The following is a 23,800-nucleotide window of genomic DNA, read 5'->3' as shown; positions in this document are numbered from 1 at the left end:
AGGGGGCACTGGACGCCCACCCAGAGCAGTTTTACCTGGTTGTGGTAAGTTCAGGGGATCTTATGGTAACACATTCTCACCGATTTATCGGTTATGGTGTCAACTGGTTAGTTGTCAGTTACGTTATGTGTCAACTTTATTGTTGTCCGTTATGTTATAATATTATAGGTAATTCTCCATTGTTCATCCTCTCTATCCTGTTCGCCTCAGGAAAAAACACTGAGGTATTCTGGGAGTATGGAGGGGAGGAGAGTTACTGAAATTTGAATATTCAGTGCCCAGTCCTTGCTAACACCGTCCATATCCCAAGAGTACTCCAGTGCCCCCTATGGATTCAAAGAAAAGGATTTACCTGGTAAGTACCAAAATCCTATTATTGTATCTTCTGTGTAACACCCCAGCAGTGTACTAGTTGTGTTATATTCCCTTAGTGACTGTTAGTATATTGTATCTTCTATGTAACACCCCAGCAGTGTACTAGTTATGTTATATTCCCTTAGTGACTGTTAGTATATTGTATCTTCTATGTAACACCCCAGCAGTGTACTAGTTATGTTATATTCCCTTAGTGACTGTTAGTATATTGTATCTTCTATGTAACACCCCAGCAGCCGTACTAGTTATGTTATATTCCCTTAGTGACTGTTATTATATTGTATCTTCTATGTAACACCCCAGCAGCCGTACTAGTTATGTTATATTCACTTAGTGACTGTTATTATATTGTATCTTCTCTGTAACACCCCAGCAGTGTACTAGTTATGTTATATTCCCTTAGTGACTGTTAGTATATTGCATCTTCTATGTAACACCCCAGCAGTGTACTAGTTATGTTATATTCCCTTAGTGACTGTTAGTATATTGTATCTTCTATGTAACACCCCAGCAGTGTACTAGTTATGTTATATTCCCATAGTGACTGTTAGTATATTGTATCTTCTATGTAACACCCCAGCAGCCGAACTAGTTGTTATATTCACTTAGTGACTGTTAGTATATTGCATCTTCTATGTAACACCCCAGCAGCCGTACTAGTTGTTATATTCACTTAGTGACTGTTAGTATATTGCATCTTCTATGTAACACCCCAGCAGCCGTACTAGTTGTTATATTCACTTAGTGACTGTTAGTATATTGCATCTTCTATGTAACACCCCAGCAGCCGAACTAGTTGTTATATTCACTTAGTGACTGTTAGTATATTGCATCTTCTATGTAACACCCCAGCAGCCGTACTAGTTGTTATATTCACTTAGTGACTGTTAGTATATTGCATCTTCTATGTAACACCCCAGCAGTGTACTAGTTATGTTATATTCCCATAGTGACTGTTAGTATATTGCTTCTTCTATGTAACACCCCAGCAGCCGTACTAGTTATGTTATATTCCCTTAGTGACTGTTAGTATATTGTATCTTCTATGTAACACCCCAGCAGCGTACTAGTTATGTTATATTCCCTTAGTGACTGTTATTATATTGTATCTTCTATGTAACACCCCAGCAGTGTACTAGTTATGTTATATTCCCTTAGTGACTGTTAGTATATTGTATCTTCTGTGTAACACCCCAGCAGTGTACTAGTTATGTTATATTCCCTTAGTGACTGTTAGTATATTGCATCGTCTCTGTAACACCCCAGCAGCCATACTAGTTATGTTATATTCCCTTAGTGACTGTTAGTATATTGCATCTTCTATGTAACACCCCAGCAGCGTACTAGTTATGTTATATTCCCTTAGTGACTGTTATTATATTGTATCTTCTATGTAACACCCCAGCAGTGTACTAGTTATGTTATATTCCCTTAGTGATTGTTAGTATATTGTATCTTCTCTGTAACACCCCAGCAGTGTACTAGTTATGTTATATTCCCTTAGTGACTGTTAGTATATTGCATCGTCTCTGTAACACCCAGCAGCCGTACTAGTTATGTTATATTCCCTTAGTGACTGTTAGTATATTGTATCTTCTATGTAACACCCCAGCAGCGTACTAGTTATGTTATATTCCCTTAGTGACTGTTATTATATTGTATCTTCTATGTAACACCCCAGCAGTGTACTAGTTATGTTATATTCCCTTAGTGACTGTTAGTATATTGTATCTTCTATGTAACACCCCAGCAGCATACTAGTTATGTTATATTCCCTTAGTGACTGTTAGTATATTGTATCTTCTCTGTAACACCCCAGCAGTGTACTAGTTATGTTATATTCCCTTAGTGACTGTTATTATATTGTATCTTCTATGTAACACCCCAGCAGTGTACTAGTTATGTTATATTCCCTTAGTGACTGTTAGTATATTGTATCTTCTGTGTAACACCCCAGCAGTGTACTAGTTATGTTATATTCCCTTAGTGACTGTTAGTATATTGCATCGTCTCTGTAACACCCAGCAGCCGTACTAGTTATGTTATATTCCCTTAGTGACTGTTAGTATATTGTATCTTCTATGTAACACCCCAGCAGCGTACTAGTTATGTTATATTCCCTTAGTGACTGTTATTATATTGTATCTTCTATGTAACACCCCAGCAGTGTACTAGTTATGTTATATTCCCTTAGTGACTGTTAGTATATTGTATCTTCTGTGTAACACCCCAGCAGTGTACTAGTTATGTTATATTCCCTTAGTGACTGTTAGTATATTGCATCGTCTCTGTAACACCCAGCAGCCGTACTAGTTATGTTATATTCCCTTAGTGACTGTTAGTATATTGTATCTTCTATGTAACACCCCAGCAGCGTACTAGTTATGTTATATTCCCTTAGTGACTGTTATTATATTGTATCTTCTATGTAACACCCCAGCAGTGTACTAGTTATGTTATATTCCCTTAGTGACTGTTAGTATATTGTATCTTCTATGTAACACCCCAGCAGCATACTAGTTATGTTATATTCCCTTAGTGACTGTTAGTATATTGTATCTTCTATGTAACACCCCAGCAGCGTACTAGTTATGTTATATTCCCTTAGTGACTGTTAGTATATTGTATCTTCTATGTAACACCCCAGCAGTGTACTAGTTATGTTATATTCCCTTAGTGACAGTTTATTGTATCTTCTATGTAACACCCCAGCAGTGTACTAGTTATTTTATACTCCCTTAGTGACTGTTATTATATTGTATCTTCTCTGTAACAACCCAGCAGCGTATTAGTTATGTTATATTCACTTAGTGACTGTTAGTACATAGAAGATGCAATATACTAACAATCACTAAGGGAATATAACATAACTAGTACACTGCTGGGGTGTTACATAGAAGATGCAATATAACACCCCAGCAGTGTACTAGTTATGTTATATTCCCTTAGTGACTGTTAGTATATTGCATCTTCTCTGTAACACCCCAGCAGTGTACTAGTTATGTTATATTCCCTTAGTGACTGTTAGTATATTGTATCTTTTATGTAACACCCCAGCAGCGTACTAGTTATGTTATATTCCCTTAGTGATTGTTAGTATATTGTAACTTCTATGTAACACCCCAGCAGTGTACTAGTTATGTTATATTCCCTTAGTGATTGTTAGTATATTGTAACTTCTATGTAACACCCCAGCAGCGTACTAGTTATGTTATATTCACTTAGTGACTGTTAGTATATTGTATCTTTTATGTAACACCCCAGCAGTGTACTAGTTATGTTATATTCCCTTAGTGACTGTTAGTATATTGTATTTTCTATGTAACACCCCAGCAGCGTACTAGTTATGTTATATTCACTTAGTGACTGTTAGTATATTGCATCTTCTATGTAACACCCCAGCAGTGTACTAGTTATGTTATATTCCCTTAGTGACTGTTAGTATATTGTATTTTCTATGTAACACCCCAGCAGCGTACTAGTTATGTTATATTCACTTAGTGACTGTTAGTATATTGCATCTTCTATGTAACACCCCAGCAGCCGTACTAGTTATGTTATATTCCCTTAGTGACTGTTAGTATATTGTATCTTTTATGTAACACCCCAGCAGTGTACTAGTTATGTTATATTCCCTTAGTGACTGTTAGTATATTGTATTTTCTATGTAACACCCCAGCAGCGTACTAGTTATGTTATATTCACTTAGTGACTGTTAGTATATTGCATCTTCTATGTAACACCCCAGCAGCCGTACTAGTTATGTTATATTCCCTTAGTGACTGTTAGTATATTGTATCTTTTATGTAACACCCCAGCAGTGTACTAGTTGTGTTATATTCCCTTAGTGACTGTTAGTATATTGTATCTTTTATGTAACACCCCAGCAGTGTACTAGTTATGTTATATTCCCTTAGTGACTGTTAGTATATTGTATCTTCTATGTAACACCCCAGCAGTGCACTAGTTATGTTATATTCCCTTAGTGACTGTTAGTATATTGTATCTTCTATGTAACACCCCAGCAGTGCACTAGTTATGTTATATTCCCTTAGTGACTGTTAGTATATTGTATCTTCTATGTAACACCCCAGCAGCCGTAATAGTTATGTTATATTCCCTTAGTGACTGTTAGTATATTGCATCTTCTCTGTAACACCCCAGCAGTGTACTAGTTATGTTATATTCCCTTAGTGACTGTTAGTATATTGTATCTTCTATGTAACACCCCAGCAGTGTACTAGTTGTGTTATATTCCCTTAGTGACTGTTAGTATATTGTATCTTTTATGTAACACCCCAGCAGTGTACTAGTTATGTTATATTCCCTTAGTGACTGTTAGTATATTGTATTTTCTATGTAACACCCAGCAGCGTACTAGTTATGTTATATTCCCTTAGTGACTGTTAGTATATTGTATCTTCTCTGTAACACCCCAGCAGTGTACTAGTTATGTTATATTCCCTTAGTGACTGTTAGTATATTGTATCTTTTATGTAACACCCCAGCAGCCATACTAGTTATGTTATATTCCCTTAGTGACTGTTAGTATATTGTATCTTCTATGTAACACCCCAGCAGTGTACTAGTTGTGTTATATTCCCTTAGTGACTGTTAGTATATTGTATCTTTTATGTAACACCCCAGCAGTGTACTAGTTATGTTATATTCCCTTAGTGACTGTTAGTATATTGTATTTTCTATGTAACACCCAGCAGCGTACTAGTTATGTTATATTCCCTTAGTGACTGTTAGTATATTGTATCTTCTCTGTAACACCCCAGCAGCGTACTAGTTATGTTATATTCCCTTAGTGACTGTTAGTATATTGTATCTTCTCTGTAACACCCCAGCAGTGTACTAGTTATGTTATATTCCCTTAGTGACTGTTAGTATATTGTATCTTTTATGTAACACCCCAGCAGTGTACTAGTTATGTTATATTCCCTTAGTGACTGTTAGTATATTGTATCTTCTATGTAACACCCCAGCAGCGTACTAGTTATGTTATATTCCCTTAGTGACTGTTAGTATATTGTATCTTCTTCATGTCTCGGGTGTATTGTCTCATCATTATGTAATGTTTCCCAAATGTTTAATTTACAATTATTGTGATTAGACCTTAATCAGATACATTTGCATGTACACACTGCTACAATTTATGTCTGGATACTGATGATGGTATGTGGAAAGTAAATCTGTAATGAACCAGACAATGGTTTCACGCCTCATGTGTGATTGCACAATACGGCTCAGACCAGCAGATTTGTGCCACGTGGCCGATTTGCGATGTGAAGTTTGTGTTGTGTGCGCAGTGTGTAACCTTGTGTCACCGCATGTGTCTCTGGCTGCTGCTAACGTATAATCCACCTGTCTGCAATGTTCTTGTCTCCATCCCGCAGCTCTTGTTAAACGCTAACACTAGAGGGGCAGACAAGAGTGAGAAAGACCTTGCCAACAAATTACTGACAGAAATGACTGACAATCAGGTACACGTAGCCGGCAGTGCTGTAACATTGGGCTGGAGGCTCTGCACAGTGACACTGCCACAACCTTACTTCCACCTGGCTCATCACTTACCGGGATCACACTCTGGAATCCTTTCTCATAGATGCGTGTGATCTCGGAGGCGGGAACATGTGGGGCACGAGAGTTGCTGAGACCTGGGAACACAGATTGGGTGACGGGCGCAGTGAGGCTCATGCTGAGTCTGGCGGTCTCTTGTTTGCTTGGCGGAAAATCTGTACGTGCGCAAATACTCATATGCCGACCATTACACTCAGATCTGATAATTGTGCCTCCTTGGAGCATGGTACGAAGACAGACCTGGACGGAGGCAGTAGCTGATAAGTTTGCACGTACCTGTGTTATGTGGACTTGTGAGTGTAGGACAGAATTCACCAGAAGGCAGATTACACCTGCAGCGCTACTGAGGGGACAAACCGAGCAGGGAACAGAATAATTACTGACAAAGGTGCTTATGTCTTGATTGGGTGTTAGTAAATCTAACGTAAACATTGCGTATAAGCCACTGATGTAACATGTGCAGAGAGTTAGGTGTGGGAGGGTCATGTCCTAGCTCAGATCTATATTGCAGTGTGAGAATAAAGCTGCCCAGCATGTGTGGGCTATATGCAGAAGCAGCCAGTGACTGAGCACCTGGGTAACACCATGCTGCAGTGCAGGGGGGCAGATGTAACATGTGCAGAGAGTTAGGTGTGGGAGGGGTGTGTCCTAGCTCAGAGCTACATTGCAGTGTGAGAATAAAGCTGCCCAGCATGTGTGGGCTATATGCAGAAGCAGCCAGTGACTGAGCACCTGGGTAACACCATGCTGCACTGCAGGGGGCAGATATAACATGTGCAGAGAGTTAGGTCTGGGCTACATGCAGAAGCAGCCAGTAACTGAGCACCTGGGTAACACCATGCTGCAGTGCAGAGGGCAGATGTAACATGTGCAGAGAGTTATGTGTGGGCTACATGCAGAAGCAGCCAGTGACTGAGCACCTGGGTAACACCATGCTGCAGTGCAGGGGGCAGATGTAACATGTGCAGAGAGTTAGGTGTGGGAGGGGTGTGTCCCTTGCTCAGATCTACATTGCAGTGTGAGAATAAAGCTGTCCAGCATGTGTGGGCTACATGCAGAAGTAGCCAGTAACTGAGCACCTGGATAACACCATGCTGCACTGCAGGGGGCAGATGTAACATGTGCAGAGAGTTAGGTGTGGGAGGGGTGTGTCCTAGCTCAGATCTACATTGCAGTGTGAGAATAAAGCGGTCCAGCATGTGTGGGCTACATGCAGAAAAGCAGCCAGTTACTGAGCACCTGGATAACACCATGCTGCACTGCAGGGGGCAGATGTAACATGTGCAGAGAGTTAGGTGTGGGAGGGGTGTGTCCTTGCTCAGATCTACATTGCAGTGTGAGAATAAAGCTGCCAGCATGTGTGGGCTACATGCAGAATCATGCGGTATATTTACGTTGCATGTAAACATAATAAATGTATTTGCCCCCTTGTATTGCTGCGTGGCGTGCCCAGGTACAGTTACTTGCTACTTGTGCTTTGCTGCAATCTCAGAATCCGCCCAGCTATCCTGGGGTGAGGTACAGGCCAGATCTAGAAGCTTGGTGTGTTGGAAAGATTATCTGATAACAGTAATTCCGCTCCTTACAGTCACGTTCCATAGTGAAGCCTCGTTGGTGATGCCAGCGACAGCATGAGGCGATGGCTCAGATGACAATCAGCACTGGCTGAGATAGCTAGGTGTAGAGGAACGCAGACAGACATACATGCCCCAGACTGTCACTGACCGGGGAGACTGGAGGGTAACATATTACTCTCCTCCCATTATTACTGCCTGGGACACACGTCTTAGCCGAGTGGAAGTAATGTACGGCTTTGTTATACTGTGATACCGTAGTGATAGCTATAGTATAAGTCTTTCAATATAATGTACAAGTATCATTTTCAGCGTTTCCATGCACTGGTCTTCTGGGTCTCTATGTATGGATGTAATCTATGTGTGTGGTATAAGGAAAGTTCTCTATACATATACATATATATATATATATATATATATATATATATTTTCCCCTGTAGAACTACAATACATTCAGGATATATCATTGTAAGAACCCAATCTAGTTTAATTCTCTAATTTAGATTAATTTATCATCATGAACCATTAGAAACCAGACTGGGGTCTTTACATGACTCCGCCATTGTACAGATGTCACCTCTAACATCTTTGCTCTGTGCGTAACAAGTCGCGTTACACATAACGTGTGAGTGCCGTGTGACTCTATCTAGCTCCAGGCGTCTGTTTTTTTGAGGTTTATTTTCTCATTGAAAATGCGTCTTAGACGCAAAGTAAATCACAAACAGCTTCTGCTGAGTAAAATGATATACAGCATGCCTGTATTCTGTGTGTGACTGTTACTGCATACAAAATGCTGTGCTACAGTGTATGCTTGGAAAACGCACTAACGTGGCATTTCTGGTGCAGATAGAGGCGCTATAATACACAGAGTATAGGCATGCAGCATATCATTTTAGAATTTTGGAGAAATTGGTCGCATGTGTTTGCAAAGACATGTTTAGCTGCTGAGCCGCGCCAAGGATTCTCTGATATCAGCATTCCTAACACTACATAATGGCAGTGCCCACATAGAGCCATGTGATTCGTCTACAGTAAGGCCTCATGATAAAGGCTCATACTAAAATATGATACCTGGGGTAGGGTGAGGGGGGGGGGGGGGGGTGAAGCAACCGGCCCTCTCTGTCTGCTGTTTGTTTGTGACCCCTCCCCTTTTCTAGCACCTGATATATAACTATCTCCAGGAATGATTGAGCAGCTGCCACTGTTTGTCTGCATGCGTGAGAAAGGCATTGAATGGGAGCCGCATTTGGAAGGCCTGCTGTTCCTTGTAGTGCTAATTGGAGGCCCTGGGGGTGGCTCCCAGGTAAGCCTGCCCTCTGTCTGGATGCATTTTAGTATGAGCCTTTATCATGAGGCCTTACTGTAGACAAATCACATGGCCCTATGTGGGCACTGCTATTATGTAGTGTTAGGACTTCTGAAATCGGCTCAGCAGCTAAACGTGTTTGCAAAAGCATGCAACCAATATCTCTGAAATTCTATTACCAGATAGGTTCAGATATGGTCACAGATAATTTTTTAGTGTGTTGGGGGGATACCGGGGTAGGGGGGGAGCACCCCCGCACCCCCCCCTCCCCCTCCCTTCCTCTCTCTGTCTGTTTGTGACACCTGATATATAATTATCTCCAGGAGTGATTGAGCAGCTGCCGCTGTTTGCATGCAGATCATTTTACCCAGCAGTCCTTGTACATCCTATAACATTTCTTTGCGTCTACGACGCATTTTCGCTGAAAAAGACGCAAATAAGACACTCAGCGGTACGGAGTCCTGCACGGCATGGCGCGACTTCAAGGGCTGTTTAGGGTGACTGCAGCGGGGATGTAAGCGGACACGTCTGTAGGTGGTGTTTCCTTTACTAGATCAGTAGAGGGCAGGTACCTACACCAAATACATTTCCCAGATGTGAATCTGGAGTAATACCCCAGAGGTGCCCAGGCTACTACTGCAGCATCCTGCTCCTAGATTAGGGATATGGAACATAACCCAGAGTAGTACAGCAGATGGTGCATAGTGCCGCAGTCAGATACATGACAGCCCTCAGGTTTCCTCCCTTACCATGCCATATCGTCACCAGAACATGGGAGTGTGTGCCCTGTCCTTCTCTCCTGGCTTCGCTTACAGGCTGTCTGTCTTGCTGGTGGCGGGATTGTGTTGCTGTCGCTATTGTGATCACATTTCTGACATTATTTACTACGTTTTATGCTGCTTCCAGCCGTGAGGTCCGGACGTATTTCTGGCACTGCCAGTGTTCTTACTTGTTTGTGTGTTTGTGTCGTTGTCAGGTGTTTCAGGAACAGTTGGACTCTTTGTGCGTGTCCACAATTAAGGCGCTTACAGCTGTGAAACACAAATCTCCTGGGGCAAAGGTAAGATCCCATGTTCCGCTTACTGCTCGGCCAAATGGCCTTACTGTTTCCCAAGAGTTTCCGCAAACGCCGGCTCTGCGCGGTGGGATTAGCCAGGCAGTATCCCAGGGTCATTGTGTAGTTACCAGAACTTCCTCTAGGGGGAGGCGTGCGGTTACTGTGCTCCCGTGTAACGTGTGTGATTGCACATGTCCTTACACACGGATTCAGCGCTGATACACAAGTGTCACGTGGAATAAGTCAGCCTGATAGAAATGTGAGTCACTTATATTCATGCAGGTAAGTCTCATGGAGATACAGCGAGCAGAAAACTCTATATATCATCTATATTCTGCCATATGTAATTCACACAGTGATTGCAAGCTTAGTCCTATCACCTACTCATGGGATTGTGACCCAAATAGCTACGAGGTACCGGCGGGCTGGCTGTACCCTGTATACCACAGTGGCTTTACTTCCCGTCTGAGGCCCAGTGCTCCCCACCATGTGGCCGGTGCTTGTCAGGAGGCTCATTCTGCCTGCAGCGACCGGGTAACAGCGCTGTACTCTCCATGAGATTCTGTGACGGGGAAGGAGCGAGGGCTGGTAACTGCACACTGTCAGCAGATCCTTTCCCAGTAACAGCGCTGTACTCTCCATGAGACTCTGTGATGGGGAAGGAGCGAGGGCTGGTAACTGCACACTGTCAGCAGGTCCTCTCCCAGTAACAGCGCTGTACTCTGCATGAGACTCTGTGACGGCGAAGGAGCGAGGGCTGGTAACTGCACACTGTCAGCAGATCCTTTCCCAGTAACAGCGCTGTACTCTCCATGAGACTCTGTGATGGGGAAGGAGCGAGGGCTGGTAACTGCACACTGTCAGCAGGTCCTCTCCCAGTAACAGCGCTGTACTCTGCATGAGACTCTGTGACGGCGAAGGAGCGAGGGCTGGTAACTGCACACTGTCAGAAGGGTCCTCTCCCAGTAACAGCGCTGTACTCTCCATGAGACTCTGTGACGGGGAAGGAGCGAGGGCTGGTAACTGCACACTGTCAGCAGAACCTCTCCCAGTAACAGCGCTGTACTCTGCATGAGACTCTGTGATGGGGAAGAGCGAGGGCTGGTAACTGCACACTGTCAGCAGATCCTCTCCCAGTAACAGCGCTGTACTCTCCATGAGACTCTGACGGGGAAGGAGCGAGGGCTGGTAACTGCACACTGTCAGCAGAACCTCTCCCAGTAACAGCGCTGTACTCTGAGACTCTGTGACGGGGAAGGAGCGAGGGCTGGTAACTGCACACTGTCAGCAGATCCTCTCCCAGTAACAGCGCTGTACTCTCCATGAGACTCTGTGACGGGGAAGAGCGAGGGCTGGTAACTGCACACTGTCAGCAGAACCTCTCCCAGTAACAGCGCTGTACTCTGAGACTCTGTGACGGGGAAGGAGCGAGGGCTGGTAACTGCACACTGTCAGCAGATCCTCTCCCAGTAACAGCGCTGTACTCTCCATGAGACTCTGATGGGGAAGGAGCGAGGGCTGGTAACTGCACACTGTCATTCAAAAAGGGAAGTAAAGCTGAACCAGGTAATTATAGACCAGTTAGTCTTACATCTATAGTGGGGAACGTATTGGAAGGTATTCTAAGAGATAGTATTCAGAAGTTCCTTGAAGTCAATAAGGTCATTAAAAGGAATCAACATGGGTTTATGAAGGACAGATCCTGTCAAACCAACTTACGTGGCTTTTATGAAACAGTAAGCGCAAACCTAGATCAGGGTAAAGAGGTGGATGTAATCTTTTTAGATTTTGCCAAAGCGTTCGATACTGTACCACACATGAGACTTATCTACAAGCTACAAGAATCAGGGCTAGGAAGCACAATATGCACTTGGGTCAAAAACTGGTTAGATAATAGGGAGCAGCGCGTTGTGGTTAATGGATCTTTCTCTGACGTCCTAAGTGGATGCTGGGACTCCGTAAGGACCATGGGGAATAGCGGCTCCGCAGGAGACTGGGCACAACTAAAAGAAAGCTTTTGGTCTACCTGGTGTGCACTGGCTCCTCCCTCTATGACCCTCCTCCAGACCTCAGTTAGAATCTTGTGCCCGGCTGAGCTCGATGCACACTAGGAGCTCTCCTGAGCTCCTAGAAAAGAAAGTATATTTTAGTTTTTTTTTATTTTCAGTGAGATCTGCTGGCAACAGACTCACTGCTACGAGGGACTAAGGGGAGAAGAAGCGAACCTACCTGCTTGCAGCTAGCTTGGGCTTCTTAGGCTACTGGACACCATTAGCTCCAGAGGGATCGAACACAGGGCCCGACCTCGATCGTCCGGTCCCGGAGCCGCGCCGCCGTCCCCCTTACAGAGCCAGAAGCAAGAAGACGGTCCTGAAAATCGGCGGCAGAAGACTTCGGTCTTCAACAAGGTAGCGCACAGCACTGCAGCTGTGCGCCATTGCTCCTCATGCACACTTCACACTCCGGTCACTGATGGTCTCTCTCTGTCTCCCCAAAGGGCTTTGTGGGGTCCTGTCCTCTGTCAGAGCATTCCCTGTGTGTGTGCGGTGTGTCGGTACGGCTGTGTCGACATGTTTGATGAGGAGGCTTATGTGGAGGCGGAGCAGATGCCGATAAATGTGATGTCACCCCCTGCGGGGCCGACACCTGAGTGGATGGACTTGTGGAAGGAATTACGTGAAAGTGTCAACTCCTTACATAAAAGGTTTGATGACATAGCAGATGTGGGACAGCCGGCTTCTCAGTCTGTGCCTGCCCAGGCGTCTCAAAAGCCATCAGGGGCTCTAAAACGCCCGCTACCTCAGATGGCAGACACAGATGTCGACACGGATACTGACTCCAGTGTCGACGACGATGAGACTAATGTAACTTCCAATAGGGCCACACGTTACATGATTGAGGCAATGAAAAATGTGTTGCACATTTCTGATGTTACCCCAGGAACCACAAAAAAGGGTATTATGTTTGGAGAGAAAAAACTACCAGTAGCTTTTCCTCCATCTGAGGAGTTAAATGAAGTGTGTGAAGAAGCGTGGGCTTCCCCCGATAAGAAACTGGTAATTTCTAAAAGGTTACTAATGACGTACCCTTTCCCGCCAGAGGATAGGTCACGTTGGGAAACATCCCCTAGGGTGGATAAAGCGCTCACACGCTTGTCAAAGAAGGTGACACTACCGTCTCCGGATACGGCCGCCCTAAAGGAGCCTGCTGATAGGAAGCAGGAGGCTATCCTGAAGTCTGTATATACACACACAGGTATTATACTGAGACCAGCTATTGCTTCAGCATGGATGTGCAGTGCTGCAGCTGCGTCGTCAGATTCCCTGTCGGAAAAATTTGATACCCTAGACAGGGACACTATATTGCTAACCGTAGAGCATATTAAAGACGCAGTCTTATACATGAGAGATGCACAGAGGGATATTTGCCGGCTGGCATCTAAAATAAGTGCAATGTCCATTTCTGCCAGGAGAGGGTTATGGACTCGGCAGTGGACAGGTGATGCAGATTCTAAAAGGCACATGGAAGTTTTGCCTTATAAGGGTGAGGAGTTGTTCGGGGATGGTCTCTCGGACCTCGTTTCCACAGCAACAGCTGGGAAGTCAGTATTTTTACCCCATGTTCCCTCACAGCCAAAGAAAGCACCGTATTATCAGGTACAGTCCTTTCGGCCCCATAAGGGCAAGCGGGTTAAAGGCGCGTCCTTTCTGCCCAGAGGCAGAGGTAGAGGGAAAAAGCTGCAGCATACAGCCAGTTCCCAGGAGCAAAAGTCCTCCCCCGCTTCCTCCAAGTCCGCCGCATGACGCTGGGGCTCCACAGGCGGAGCGAGGTACGGTGGGGGCCCGTCTCAAAAACTTCAGCAATCAGTGGGCTCGCTCACGGGTGGATCCCTGGATCCTTCAAGTAGTATCTCAGGGGTACAAGCTGGAATTCGAGACGTCTCCCCCCCCCGCCGTTTCCTCAAATCTGCCTTGCCTACAACTCCCTCAGGCAGGGAGGCAGTGTTAGAGGCAATACACAAGCTGTATTCCCAGCAGGTGATAGTCAAGGTGCCCCTCCTTCAACAAGGACGGGGTTACTATTCCACAATGTTTGTGGTACCGAAACCGGACGGTTCGGTGAGACCCATTTTAAATTTGAAATCCTTGAACACATATATAAAAAAAATTCAAGTTCAAGATGGAATCGCTCAGGGCGGTTATTGCAAGCCTGGACGAGGGGGATTACATGGTATCACTGGACATCAAGGATGCTTACCTGCATGTCCCCATTTACCATCCTCACCAGGAGTACCTCAGATTTGTGGTACAGGATTGTCATTACCAATTCCAGACGTTGCCGTTTGGTCTGTCCACGGCACCGAGGGTATTTACCAAGGTAATGGCCGAAATGATGATACTCCTTCGAAAAAAGGGAGTTTTAATTATCCCGTACTTGGACGATCTCCTGATAAAGGCGAGGTCCAGGGAGCAGTTGTTGGTCGGGGTAGCACTATCTCGGGAGGTGCTACAACAGCACGGTTGGATTCTAAATATTCCAAAGTCACAGCTGGTCCCTACGACACGTCTACTGTTCCTGGGGATGGTTCTGGACACAGAACAGAAAAAAGTGTTTCTCCCGGAGGAGAAGGCCAAGGAGCTGTCATCTCTAGTCAGAGGCCTCCTAAAACCAAAACAGGTGTCGGTGCATCACTGCACGCGAGTCCTGGGAAAGATGGTAGCTTCCTACGAAGCAATTCCATTCGGCAGGTTCCATGCAAGGACTTTTCAGTGGGACCTGTTGGACAAGTGGTCCAGATCGCATCTTCAGATGCATCGGCTGATAACCCTGTCTCCAAGGACCAGGGTGTCTCTGCTGTGGTGGCTGCAAAGTGCTCATCTTCAAGAGGGCCGCAGATTCGGCATACAGGACTGGGTCCTGGTGACCACGGATGCCAGCCTTCGAGGCTGGGGGGCAGTCACACAGGGAAGAAACTTCCAAGGACTATGGTCAAGTCAGGAGACTTCCCTACACATAAATATTCTGGAACTGAGGGCCATTTACAATGCCCTAAGTCAGCCAAAACCCCTGCTTCAAAACCAGCTGGTACTGATCCAGTCAGACAACATCACGGCAGTCGCCCATGTAAACCGACAGGGCGGCACAAGAAGCAGGACGGCGATGGCAGAAGCCACAAGGATTCTCCGATGGGCGGAAAATCACGTGTTAGCACTGTCAGCAGTGTGCATTCCGGGAGTGGACAACTGGGAAGCAGACTTCCTCAGCAGGCACGACCTCCACCCGGGAGAGTGGGGACTTCATCCAGAAGTCTTCCAACGGATTGTAAACCGTTGGGAAAGGCCACAGGTGGACATGATGGCGTCCCGCCTCAACAAAAAGCTAGAAAGATATTGCGCCAGGTCAAGAGACCCTCAGGCGATAGCTGTGGACGCTCTGGTGACACCGTGGGTGTACCGGTCGGTTTATGTGTTCCCTCCTCTTCCTCTCATACCCAAGGTACTGAGGATAATAAGGAGAAGAGGAGTAAGAACTATACTCATTGTTCCGGATTGGCCAAGAAGAGCTTGGTACCCGGAACTTCAAGAAATGATCTCAGAGGACCCATGGCCTCTGCCGCTCAGACAGGACCTGCTGCAGCAGGGGCCCTGTCTGTTCCAAGACTTACCGCGGCTGCATTTGACGGCATGGCGGTTGAACACCGGATCCTGAAGGAAAAGGGCATTCCGGAGGAAGTCATTCCTACGCTGATTAAAGCTAGGAAAGAAGTGACCGCAAACCATTATCACCGCATTTGGCGAAAATATGTTGCGTGGTGTGAGGCCAGGAAGGCCCCAACGGAGGAATTTCAGCTGGGCCGTTTTCTGCACTTCCTACAGTCAGGGGTGACTATGGGCCTAAAATTGGGTTCCATTAAGGTCCAGATTTCGGCTCTATCGATTTTCTTCCAGAGAGAACTGGCTTCACTACCTGAAGTTCAGACTTTTGTTAAGGGAGTGCTGCATATTCAGCCCCCTTTTGTGCCTCCAGTGGCACCTTGGGATCTCAACGTGGTGTTGGATTTCCTAAAGTCACATTGGTTTGAGCCACTTAAAACCGTGGAATTAAAATATCTCACGTGGAAAGTGGTCATGCTGTTGGCCTTGGCTTCGGCCAGGCGTGTGTCAGAATTGGCGGCTTTGTCATGTAAAAGCCCTTATCTGATTTTCCATATGGATAGGGCAGAATTGAGGACTCATCCCCAGTTTCTCCCTAAGGTGGTATCAGCCTTTCATTTGAACCAACCTATCGTGGTGCCTGCGGCTACTAAAGACTTGGAGGCTTCCAAGTTGTTGGACGTAGTCAGGGCCCTGAAAATTTATGTTTCCAGGACAGCTAGTGTCAGGAAAACTGACTCGTTGTTTATCCTGTATGCACCCAACAAGCTGGGTGCTCCTGCTTCAAAGCAGACTATTGCTCGCTGGATCTGTAGTACGATTCAGCTTGCACATTCTGCGGCTGGACTGCCGCATCCTAAATCAGTGAAAGCCCATTCCACGAGGAAGGTGGGCTCTTCTTGGGCGGCTGCCCGAGGGGTCTCGGCTCTACAACTTTGCCGAGCAGCTACTTGGTCGGGGTCAAACACATTTGCTAAATTCTACAAGTTTGACACCCTGGCTGAGGAGGACCTAGAGTTTGCCCATTCGGTGCTGCAGAGTCATCCGCACTCTCCCGCCCGTTTGGGAGCTTTGGTATAATCCCCATGGTCCTTACGGAGTCCCAGCATCCACTTAGGACGTCAGAGAAAATAAGATTTTACTCACCGGTAAATCTATTTCTCGTAGTCCGTAGTGGATGCTGGGCGCCCATCCCAAGTGCGGATTGTCTGCAATACTTGTATATAGTTATTGTTTAACTAAAGGGTTATTGTTGAGCCATCTGTTGAGAGGCTCAGTTATTGTTCATACTGTTAACTGGGTATTGTATCACGAGTTATACGGTGTGATTGGTGTGGCTGGTATGAGTCTTACCCGGGATTCATAATCCTTCCTTATTGTGTCAGCTCTTCCGGGCACAGTATCCTAACTGAGGTCTGGAGGAGGGTCATAGAGGGAGGAGCCAGTGCACACCAGGTAGACCAAAAGCTTTCTTTTAGTTGTGCCCAGTCTCCTGCGGAGCCGCTATTCCCCATGGTCCTTACGGAGTCCCAGCATCCACTACGGACTACGAGAAATAGATTTACCGGTGAGTAAAATCTTATTTTTTCAACTTGGACTGAAGTGCTAAGTGGTGTGCCGCAAGGCTCAGTATTAGGACCGCTATTGTTCAATATTTTCATTAACGACCTAACAGAAGGTCTAGAGAGCATGGTGTCAATTTTTGCAGATGATACCAAATTGTGTAAAGTTATAAATGCGGAGGGGGATGCTGAGTTGCTTCAGAATGACTTAGTTAAATTAGAAGCTTGGGCAGCTAAATGGAGAATGTGCTTCAACACAGACAAGTGTAAGGTAATGCACTGTGGTAACAAGAACAAAAATTACACCTACCTACTAAATGGGGTAAAATTAGGGGATTCTGTACTGGAAAAGAACTTAGGTGTCCTCATAGATAGCAAACTAAGCAGTAGTACCCAAAGTAGGACTGCAGCAAAGAAGGCTAATAAGATATTAGCATGCATAAAACGGGGAATTGATGCTAGGGACGAGAGTATTATACTTGTGAGGCCACACCTTGAATACTGTGTACAATTCTGGGCACCTTACTACAAAAAGGATATCCTGGAGCTAGAAAAGGTTCAAAGACGGGCGACCAAACTAATTAAGGCTATGGAGACGCTGGAATACGAGGAAAGGCTTGCAAGACTAGGCATGTTTACACTGGAAAAGAGGAGATTAAGAGGGGACATGATCAACATTTACAAATATATAAGGGGACAATATACAGATCTTGCGCAGGACCTGTTTTTGGTTAGATCAACACAGAGAACTCGTGGACACTCGCTCAGGTTAGAGGAGAGGAGATTCCACACAATACGGCGTAAAGGTTTTTTTACGGTAAGGACGATACGTGTTTGGAATTCCCTGCCTGAGGGAGTTGTAATGGCGGAATCTGTCAACACCTTTAAGAATGGGTTAGATAAATTCCTAATGGATAAGGATATCCAGGGTTACGGGGCATAGTCACGCACTATGGTTATTATAAAAAAGAGGGGTAAAACGTAACGGCAGTCATCAACTTCAGTCAAAATTTTCTACAAAATAATCGTGCATAGGAGACCACAAATAGGTTAAAGCCGATGGACTATTGTCTTTTTTCAACCTTAGATACTATGTTACTCTGTTACTGTGGCCCCCATGTGAGTCTGTGACGGGGAAGGAGCGAGGGCTGGTATCTGCACACTGTCAGCAGATCCTCTCCCAGTAACCAGGTGTTGCAGCAATATGTGATGTAATTGTAGCGTGAATTAACCAGTAAGTAACATGGCGAGAAGGCGCACTGCATCATAATCCATATGGGAATGGCTCTCGTCATGCATTCATCACTGTATGGAAAGTGAGTGTATGTGAGACCTAAAGCCGCCATTGAACAACGGTTGCGCTATTTTTCTTTCTGCGACATCTTTTATTGGTTGTCAGAGGTGTACGCCATATAACGGATATATGAAATGTATTTGCCTTGTTTCAGTCTCTGGTCCGTCCTGCGCACGCGTTCCATTGCGAGGTGAAATGATCACGTGTCCTTTATTTTAGGAAGTGTTTAAGGAAAGAATCGGCTACACTCACTTACTGGAAGTGCTGAAATCTCTGGGGCAGCCGTCGCGGAAGCTGCTGGAGGAGCTGCTAAACATGGTAACGTCACAGACCGTGCGTCACTTTCTCTGAGCAATTCATATATATACCAGGAAACGTTGCCGCAGTAACATAGTAACTATCATTGTGTCAGGGGGTACGTGAGCTCGTTGTATTATTGATGTCGCAGCCGCTAGCAGAAACGTTTTCTTCCTGCAGATATAGTTCTGATCAGCAATACACAGAATGGCAGCTGCTCAAATCAGATAATTGACCCACCGCTGATTATGTATGTCTAAATTGTGATCCTCCAGGCACTACAAGGACCAGCAGTCAATGGAGCATGGCTGGTGGCTTACCATATATTTACTAATGTTTGTAACGGAGATCTCTGCATTACTGTTATCATAGAGGATGTACAGTATGTTTCGCTGGTCCATTGCGGTGTGCTGGGGGGCTTATTCTGAATAGCAGCAGCATGTATCTCAGGCTCCGCACATGTCCTACACCTTTCCCGTCAGTCACATTTCCAGTGCAGCATATTACGTTATATGTAAAATTATAATGCTGAAAGTTGTAAACAAAACAAAGCAAAAAAAAGAAAAAGGTAAAGGTTTATATAACCGCTTTTAAAAACAAATAAGACACCAAAAGGGTCAGGATTTGGGAGATGTGTCAGCGTTGGAACGCCAACAGCAGGCTCCAAATTGTCCTCAATTTGCCCCAGAATAACTTACTTTTTGTGTGCAGCCGCATGGGTGCGATCTCAGGGCTGTTGAAAGTGTGGCGTAAGCGCGCATAGAACGCACGCAGCATCACCTGCAATTGAATTGACTCCTACATCCATTATTTCTGCTGCGGGGTACACTGGGCTCCACAAGGAAAGACATAAAGGTGTAGAGTAGGATCTTGATCCGAAGCACCAACAGGCTCAAGAGCTTTGACCTTCTTCCCAAGATGCATAGCGCCGCCTCCTATATCACCCCGCCTCCATGCACAGGCGCTCAGTTTGTAGTTGGTGCTTGCAGTGCAGGTGACAGGAAGGGCTGCTCACAGCAGCTATAGAAAAGCTTTTTCTGAGGAAAAAAGAAGACTACAAGGACTGCAGCAGAGGCAGAGATTGTGCTGGATGTCAGTAGACATCACCTGCTGCAGCTCCATCTCTCCCCCAGCGGCGCTGTACACTCCCCAGCCCTGGTTGCCGGGTAACTACAGCAGGAGGCTCCGGTTTTCTTACAAGTCAGTCACACACGGCTTGGGCTCTCCGGGATCGCGTGGCCGCGCTGCGGGAGGGGGTAAGTGGGTCCCGCTCGCGGGACCCGCACTTTATCGCGATCCGGCGCAGCCGGTGGGAGGCGGGCCGCGCGCGCTGGTGGTGGACACTGTGGCAGTACAGGCGATCGCACTAGATCACCAGGGCATGGGTGCAGGTCAGGTTTTCTCTCTAAACCTTTTTACAAGTAGCCCGCAGTACCAGGTGGTTTTGCCAGCAGGGGGATAAGGCGTAGACCTGGAGCCCCTCCCCCAGCCCCAGGGCGCCATTTCCAGTAAATGTTCCCGCCCTGGAGCTGCATATCTATCTCTCCCTCACTCCCTGTCAGTGTCTGGGCGCCATTTCCCCAACTACACTGTTCCTGGGAATGCTTGGGCAAATCCTCCTGTGTAGAGCCGCCTGATAGCGCTGTGCCTTTACAAGACACTAAAGTATTAATGTATTCTACATGTCGTTTAGGCAGTGATAGTTAAGAAAAAGTGCATTTAGTAAGGGTTCTCTGGTACAAGTACCCTGTGATATACATCCAGTTCTTACTGTGCAGTGTTATATCTATTGACTACATAGCTATATATATATATATATATATATATATATATATATAGCAGACAAAGGGACTGCGGCACTCAAATCCAAATAAAGATTTTTTTACTGAAGCATGTAAAGTATTACAAAATGCCTATACAAGGCCGACGTTTCGGTGCTCCAAGCACCGTTTTCAAGGCAGGCATGAAAGTCTAAGTAAAGCAAGCTAACATTACAAACAATGATGAATTTCTTACCTAAATAGGCAACCCGCCATCACGCCGTTGGAGAACCGGGGCCGGCGTCCGCTTCCGCCCGCCGCAGCTGCGTCTGCGTCACGTCCGGTGACGTCAGCTGACTTCCGCTTTGGTTACCTTGGCAACGCGTCCCGTAGTCGTGGCAACGCGTCTGGGCGCCTGGTGACCTATATGGAGCCGCTGAGTAGTCTCCCCGGCCCTCCAAACGTCAATCTGTGAATAAATGCATTCCTGAGAGATGTTCATGATGTATAGCTGGCACATATAAGCAATAAACTTTAAACATAAATGAACACAAAACATGTATAGTCGCCTGATGCGCTAGGCATATATTTCACTGGGGCTATTTGATGAAAATACCTTGTATTAAAAAATGTGCCATAAGAGATGAAGAAAGGGTAGAAAAAGAGAGAGAAAGTAGGGAAACACACAATGTGGCACCATATCACCCAGCAATCAGATATACTAGATAAGGGAATGTCACTAGTGGACCAAAGTTTTATGGTCCGCTATAGCAGAGAATGCACGCTTCCGTTTACAGCATGTCTGATTAGTGTCCTCCAAAAACATTCCAATTAAGACGTTCATTCATTCCATGGGGAGATACCGTGTTAAGGACATGGATCCACCTGCTTTCAATTTTGAGTAACTGTCCATCGCGGTCACCCCCTCGTATGGAGGTAGGGACATGATCAATAAGGATATGTTTCAGCTGATCCAATGAATGTCCCTCTGTAAGAAAGTGGCGAGCCACCGGTTGGTCTGCCGCCTGAGATTTAAGTGCTTTATTGATTGATGAACGGTGCAATGCCATGCGCTCTCGGACAGTACGGGTGGTCTTCCCCACATAATACATATTGCAGGGGCAAATGATGATGTACACCACATGCGTGGATAAACAGGATAGAACATGTTTGATCTTGAAACTCCGATCCATATGTGGATGTTTACATGCACTATCGGTGATCATATGGGTGCAAGTGGTACACTTTGGGCACTTATAGCAACCTGCTGGTTTTGTCATAAAATGGGGTTGCGCTTGTATTTGCTTAAAGCCCGTAATGTCCGTATGGACCACCATATCTCTGATGTTTTTGCCCCTTGTAAAACATGGCATTGGACGTTTTTGTCTGAAACATGTTGTTTCTTTGTCCGTTGCTACTATGGGCCACAGTGCCCGGCTAGCCCTTTGAACGACTTGGCTAGAGGTGGTAAAGGCCATTTTCCACGGAATAACTGCTTCATTAGTACGTGTCCTGGAACGTAGTAGCTCGTTTCGGGTCATAGCCAGCACCTCATCCTTTTGTTTTTTCAGAAGGTTCCAGCTGTAGCCTCTAGACAGAAACCTATCGATTGTGGCATCGATACCTTTGACTGCAGTAACGGGATCATCCGCGATTCTTGCTACCCTCATCATCTGTGATTTGGGCAAACCCTGTTTAAGTGGTTTGGGATGGTGACTTGATGCAAGTAATAGCGTGTTTCTGTCGGTTGGCTTGGAGTATACCTCGGTGTGTATCTGACCAGCTTCGAGCGTCACTAATACGTCCAGGTAATGGATGGCAGAGTGGCTATGCTGATGAGTAACTTTTATGGTCGAGTCACGATGGTTGATGTCCTTAATCATGCAGTCCAACAGCTCCTCGCTACCCGTCCAGATGATGAACAAGTAGTCAATATAACGCATGTAGCACAGTATATGTCGCTTGTACTCGTCGTTGTTGAAGAACATCAGGGACTCTTCCTGAAACATAAATATGTTTGCGTAGCTAGGTGCCACGTGACTCCCCATAGCACAGCCGGATAGTTGTCTATAGAAGCGTCCGTTATAGATGAAGTAGTTACGAGTCAGGGTTAATTCCAGCAGCTGCATAAATAGGTCAATGTCTAAGTTATTGATCTGTTGGGATTCACAGAATGACTTGGATGCCGCAAGGCCCTCGATATGTGGGATAGATGTATATAGGCTGTTAATGTCCAGTGTACACAATATACTCCCCTCAGGAATGTTACCAATTGCAGCTGCTGGAATTAACCCTGACTCGTAACTACTTCATCTATAACGGACGCTTCTATAGACAACTATCCGGCTGTGCTATGGGGAGTCACGTGGCACCTAGCTACGCAAACATATTTATGTTTCAGGAAGAGTCCCTGATGTTCTTCAACAACGACGAGTACAAGCGACATATACTGAGCTACATGCGTTATATTGACGACTTGTTCATCATCTGGACGGGTAGCGAGGAGCTGTTGGACTGCATGATTAAGGACATCAACCATCGTGACTCGACCATAAAAGTTACTCATCAGCATAGCCACTCTGCCATCCATTACCTGGACGTATTAGTGACGCTCGAAGCTGGTCAGATACACACCGAGGTATACTCCAAGCCAACCGACAGAAACACGCTATTACTTGCATCAAGTCACCATCCCAAACCACTTAAACAGGGTTTGCCCAAATCACAGATGATGAGGGTAGCAAGAATCGCGGATGATCCCGTTACTGCAGTCAAAGGTATCGATGCCACAATCGATAGGTTTCTGTCTAGAGGCTACAGCTGGAGCCTTCTGAAAAAACAAAAGGATGAGGTGCTGGCTATGAGCCGAAACGAGCTACTACGTTCCAGGACACGTACTAATGAAGCAGTTATTCCGTGGAAAATGGCCTTTACCACCTCTAGCCAAGTCGTTCAAAGGGCTAGCCGGGCACTGTGGCCCATAGTAGCAACGGACAAAGAAACAACATGTTTCAGACAAAAACGTCCAATGCCATGTTTTACAAGGGGCAAAAACATCAGAGATATGGTGGTCCATACGGACATTACGGGCTTTAAGCAAATACAAGCGCAACCCCATTTTATGACAAAACCAGCAGGTTGCTATAAGTGCCCAAAGTGTACCACTTGCACCCATATGATCACCGATAGTGCATGTAAACATCCACATATGGATCGGAGTTTCAAGATCAAACATGTTCTATCCTGTTTATCCACGCATGTGGTGTACATCATCATTTGCCCCTGCAATATGTATTATATTACTGTACTGTCCGAGAGCGCATGGCATTGCACCG

At 45.6% G+C, this 23,800-nt stretch overlaps 1 protein-coding gene across 3 annotated transcripts in view; it reads left to right on the top strand.

Annotated features, from left to right (window-relative positions):
- NBEAL1 (neurobeachin like 1) overlaps positions 1 to 23,800 on the top strand; it is a 410,517-nt gene that overhangs the window by 139,578 nt on the left and 247,139 nt on the right. For 2 of the 3 annotated variants that reach the window (XM_063932592.1, XM_063932594.1), the window contains exons 11-13: positions 5,778 to 5,864; positions 9,818 to 9,901; positions 18,628 to 18,726. In XM_063932592.1, coding sequence (XP_063788662.1) covers positions 5,778 to 5,864; positions 9,818 to 9,901; positions 18,628 to 18,726 — 270 coding nt within the window. The remainder of the gene's footprint in view (positions 1 to 5,777; positions 5,865 to 9,817; positions 9,902 to 18,627; positions 18,727 to 23,800) is intronic. The other variant, XM_063932593.1, reaches the window with a different exon arrangement.

This window comes from Pseudophryne corroboree, chromosome 7 (assembly GCF_028390025.1).
Source record: "Pseudophryne corroboree isolate aPseCor3 chromosome 7, aPseCor3.hap2, whole genome shotgun sequence".
In the NCBI taxonomy this organism is placed as follows: Eukaryota; Metazoa; Chordata; class Amphibia; order Anura; family Myobatrachidae; genus Pseudophryne; species Pseudophryne corroboree.
This window is presented reverse-complemented; position numbering and strand designations above follow the sequence as displayed.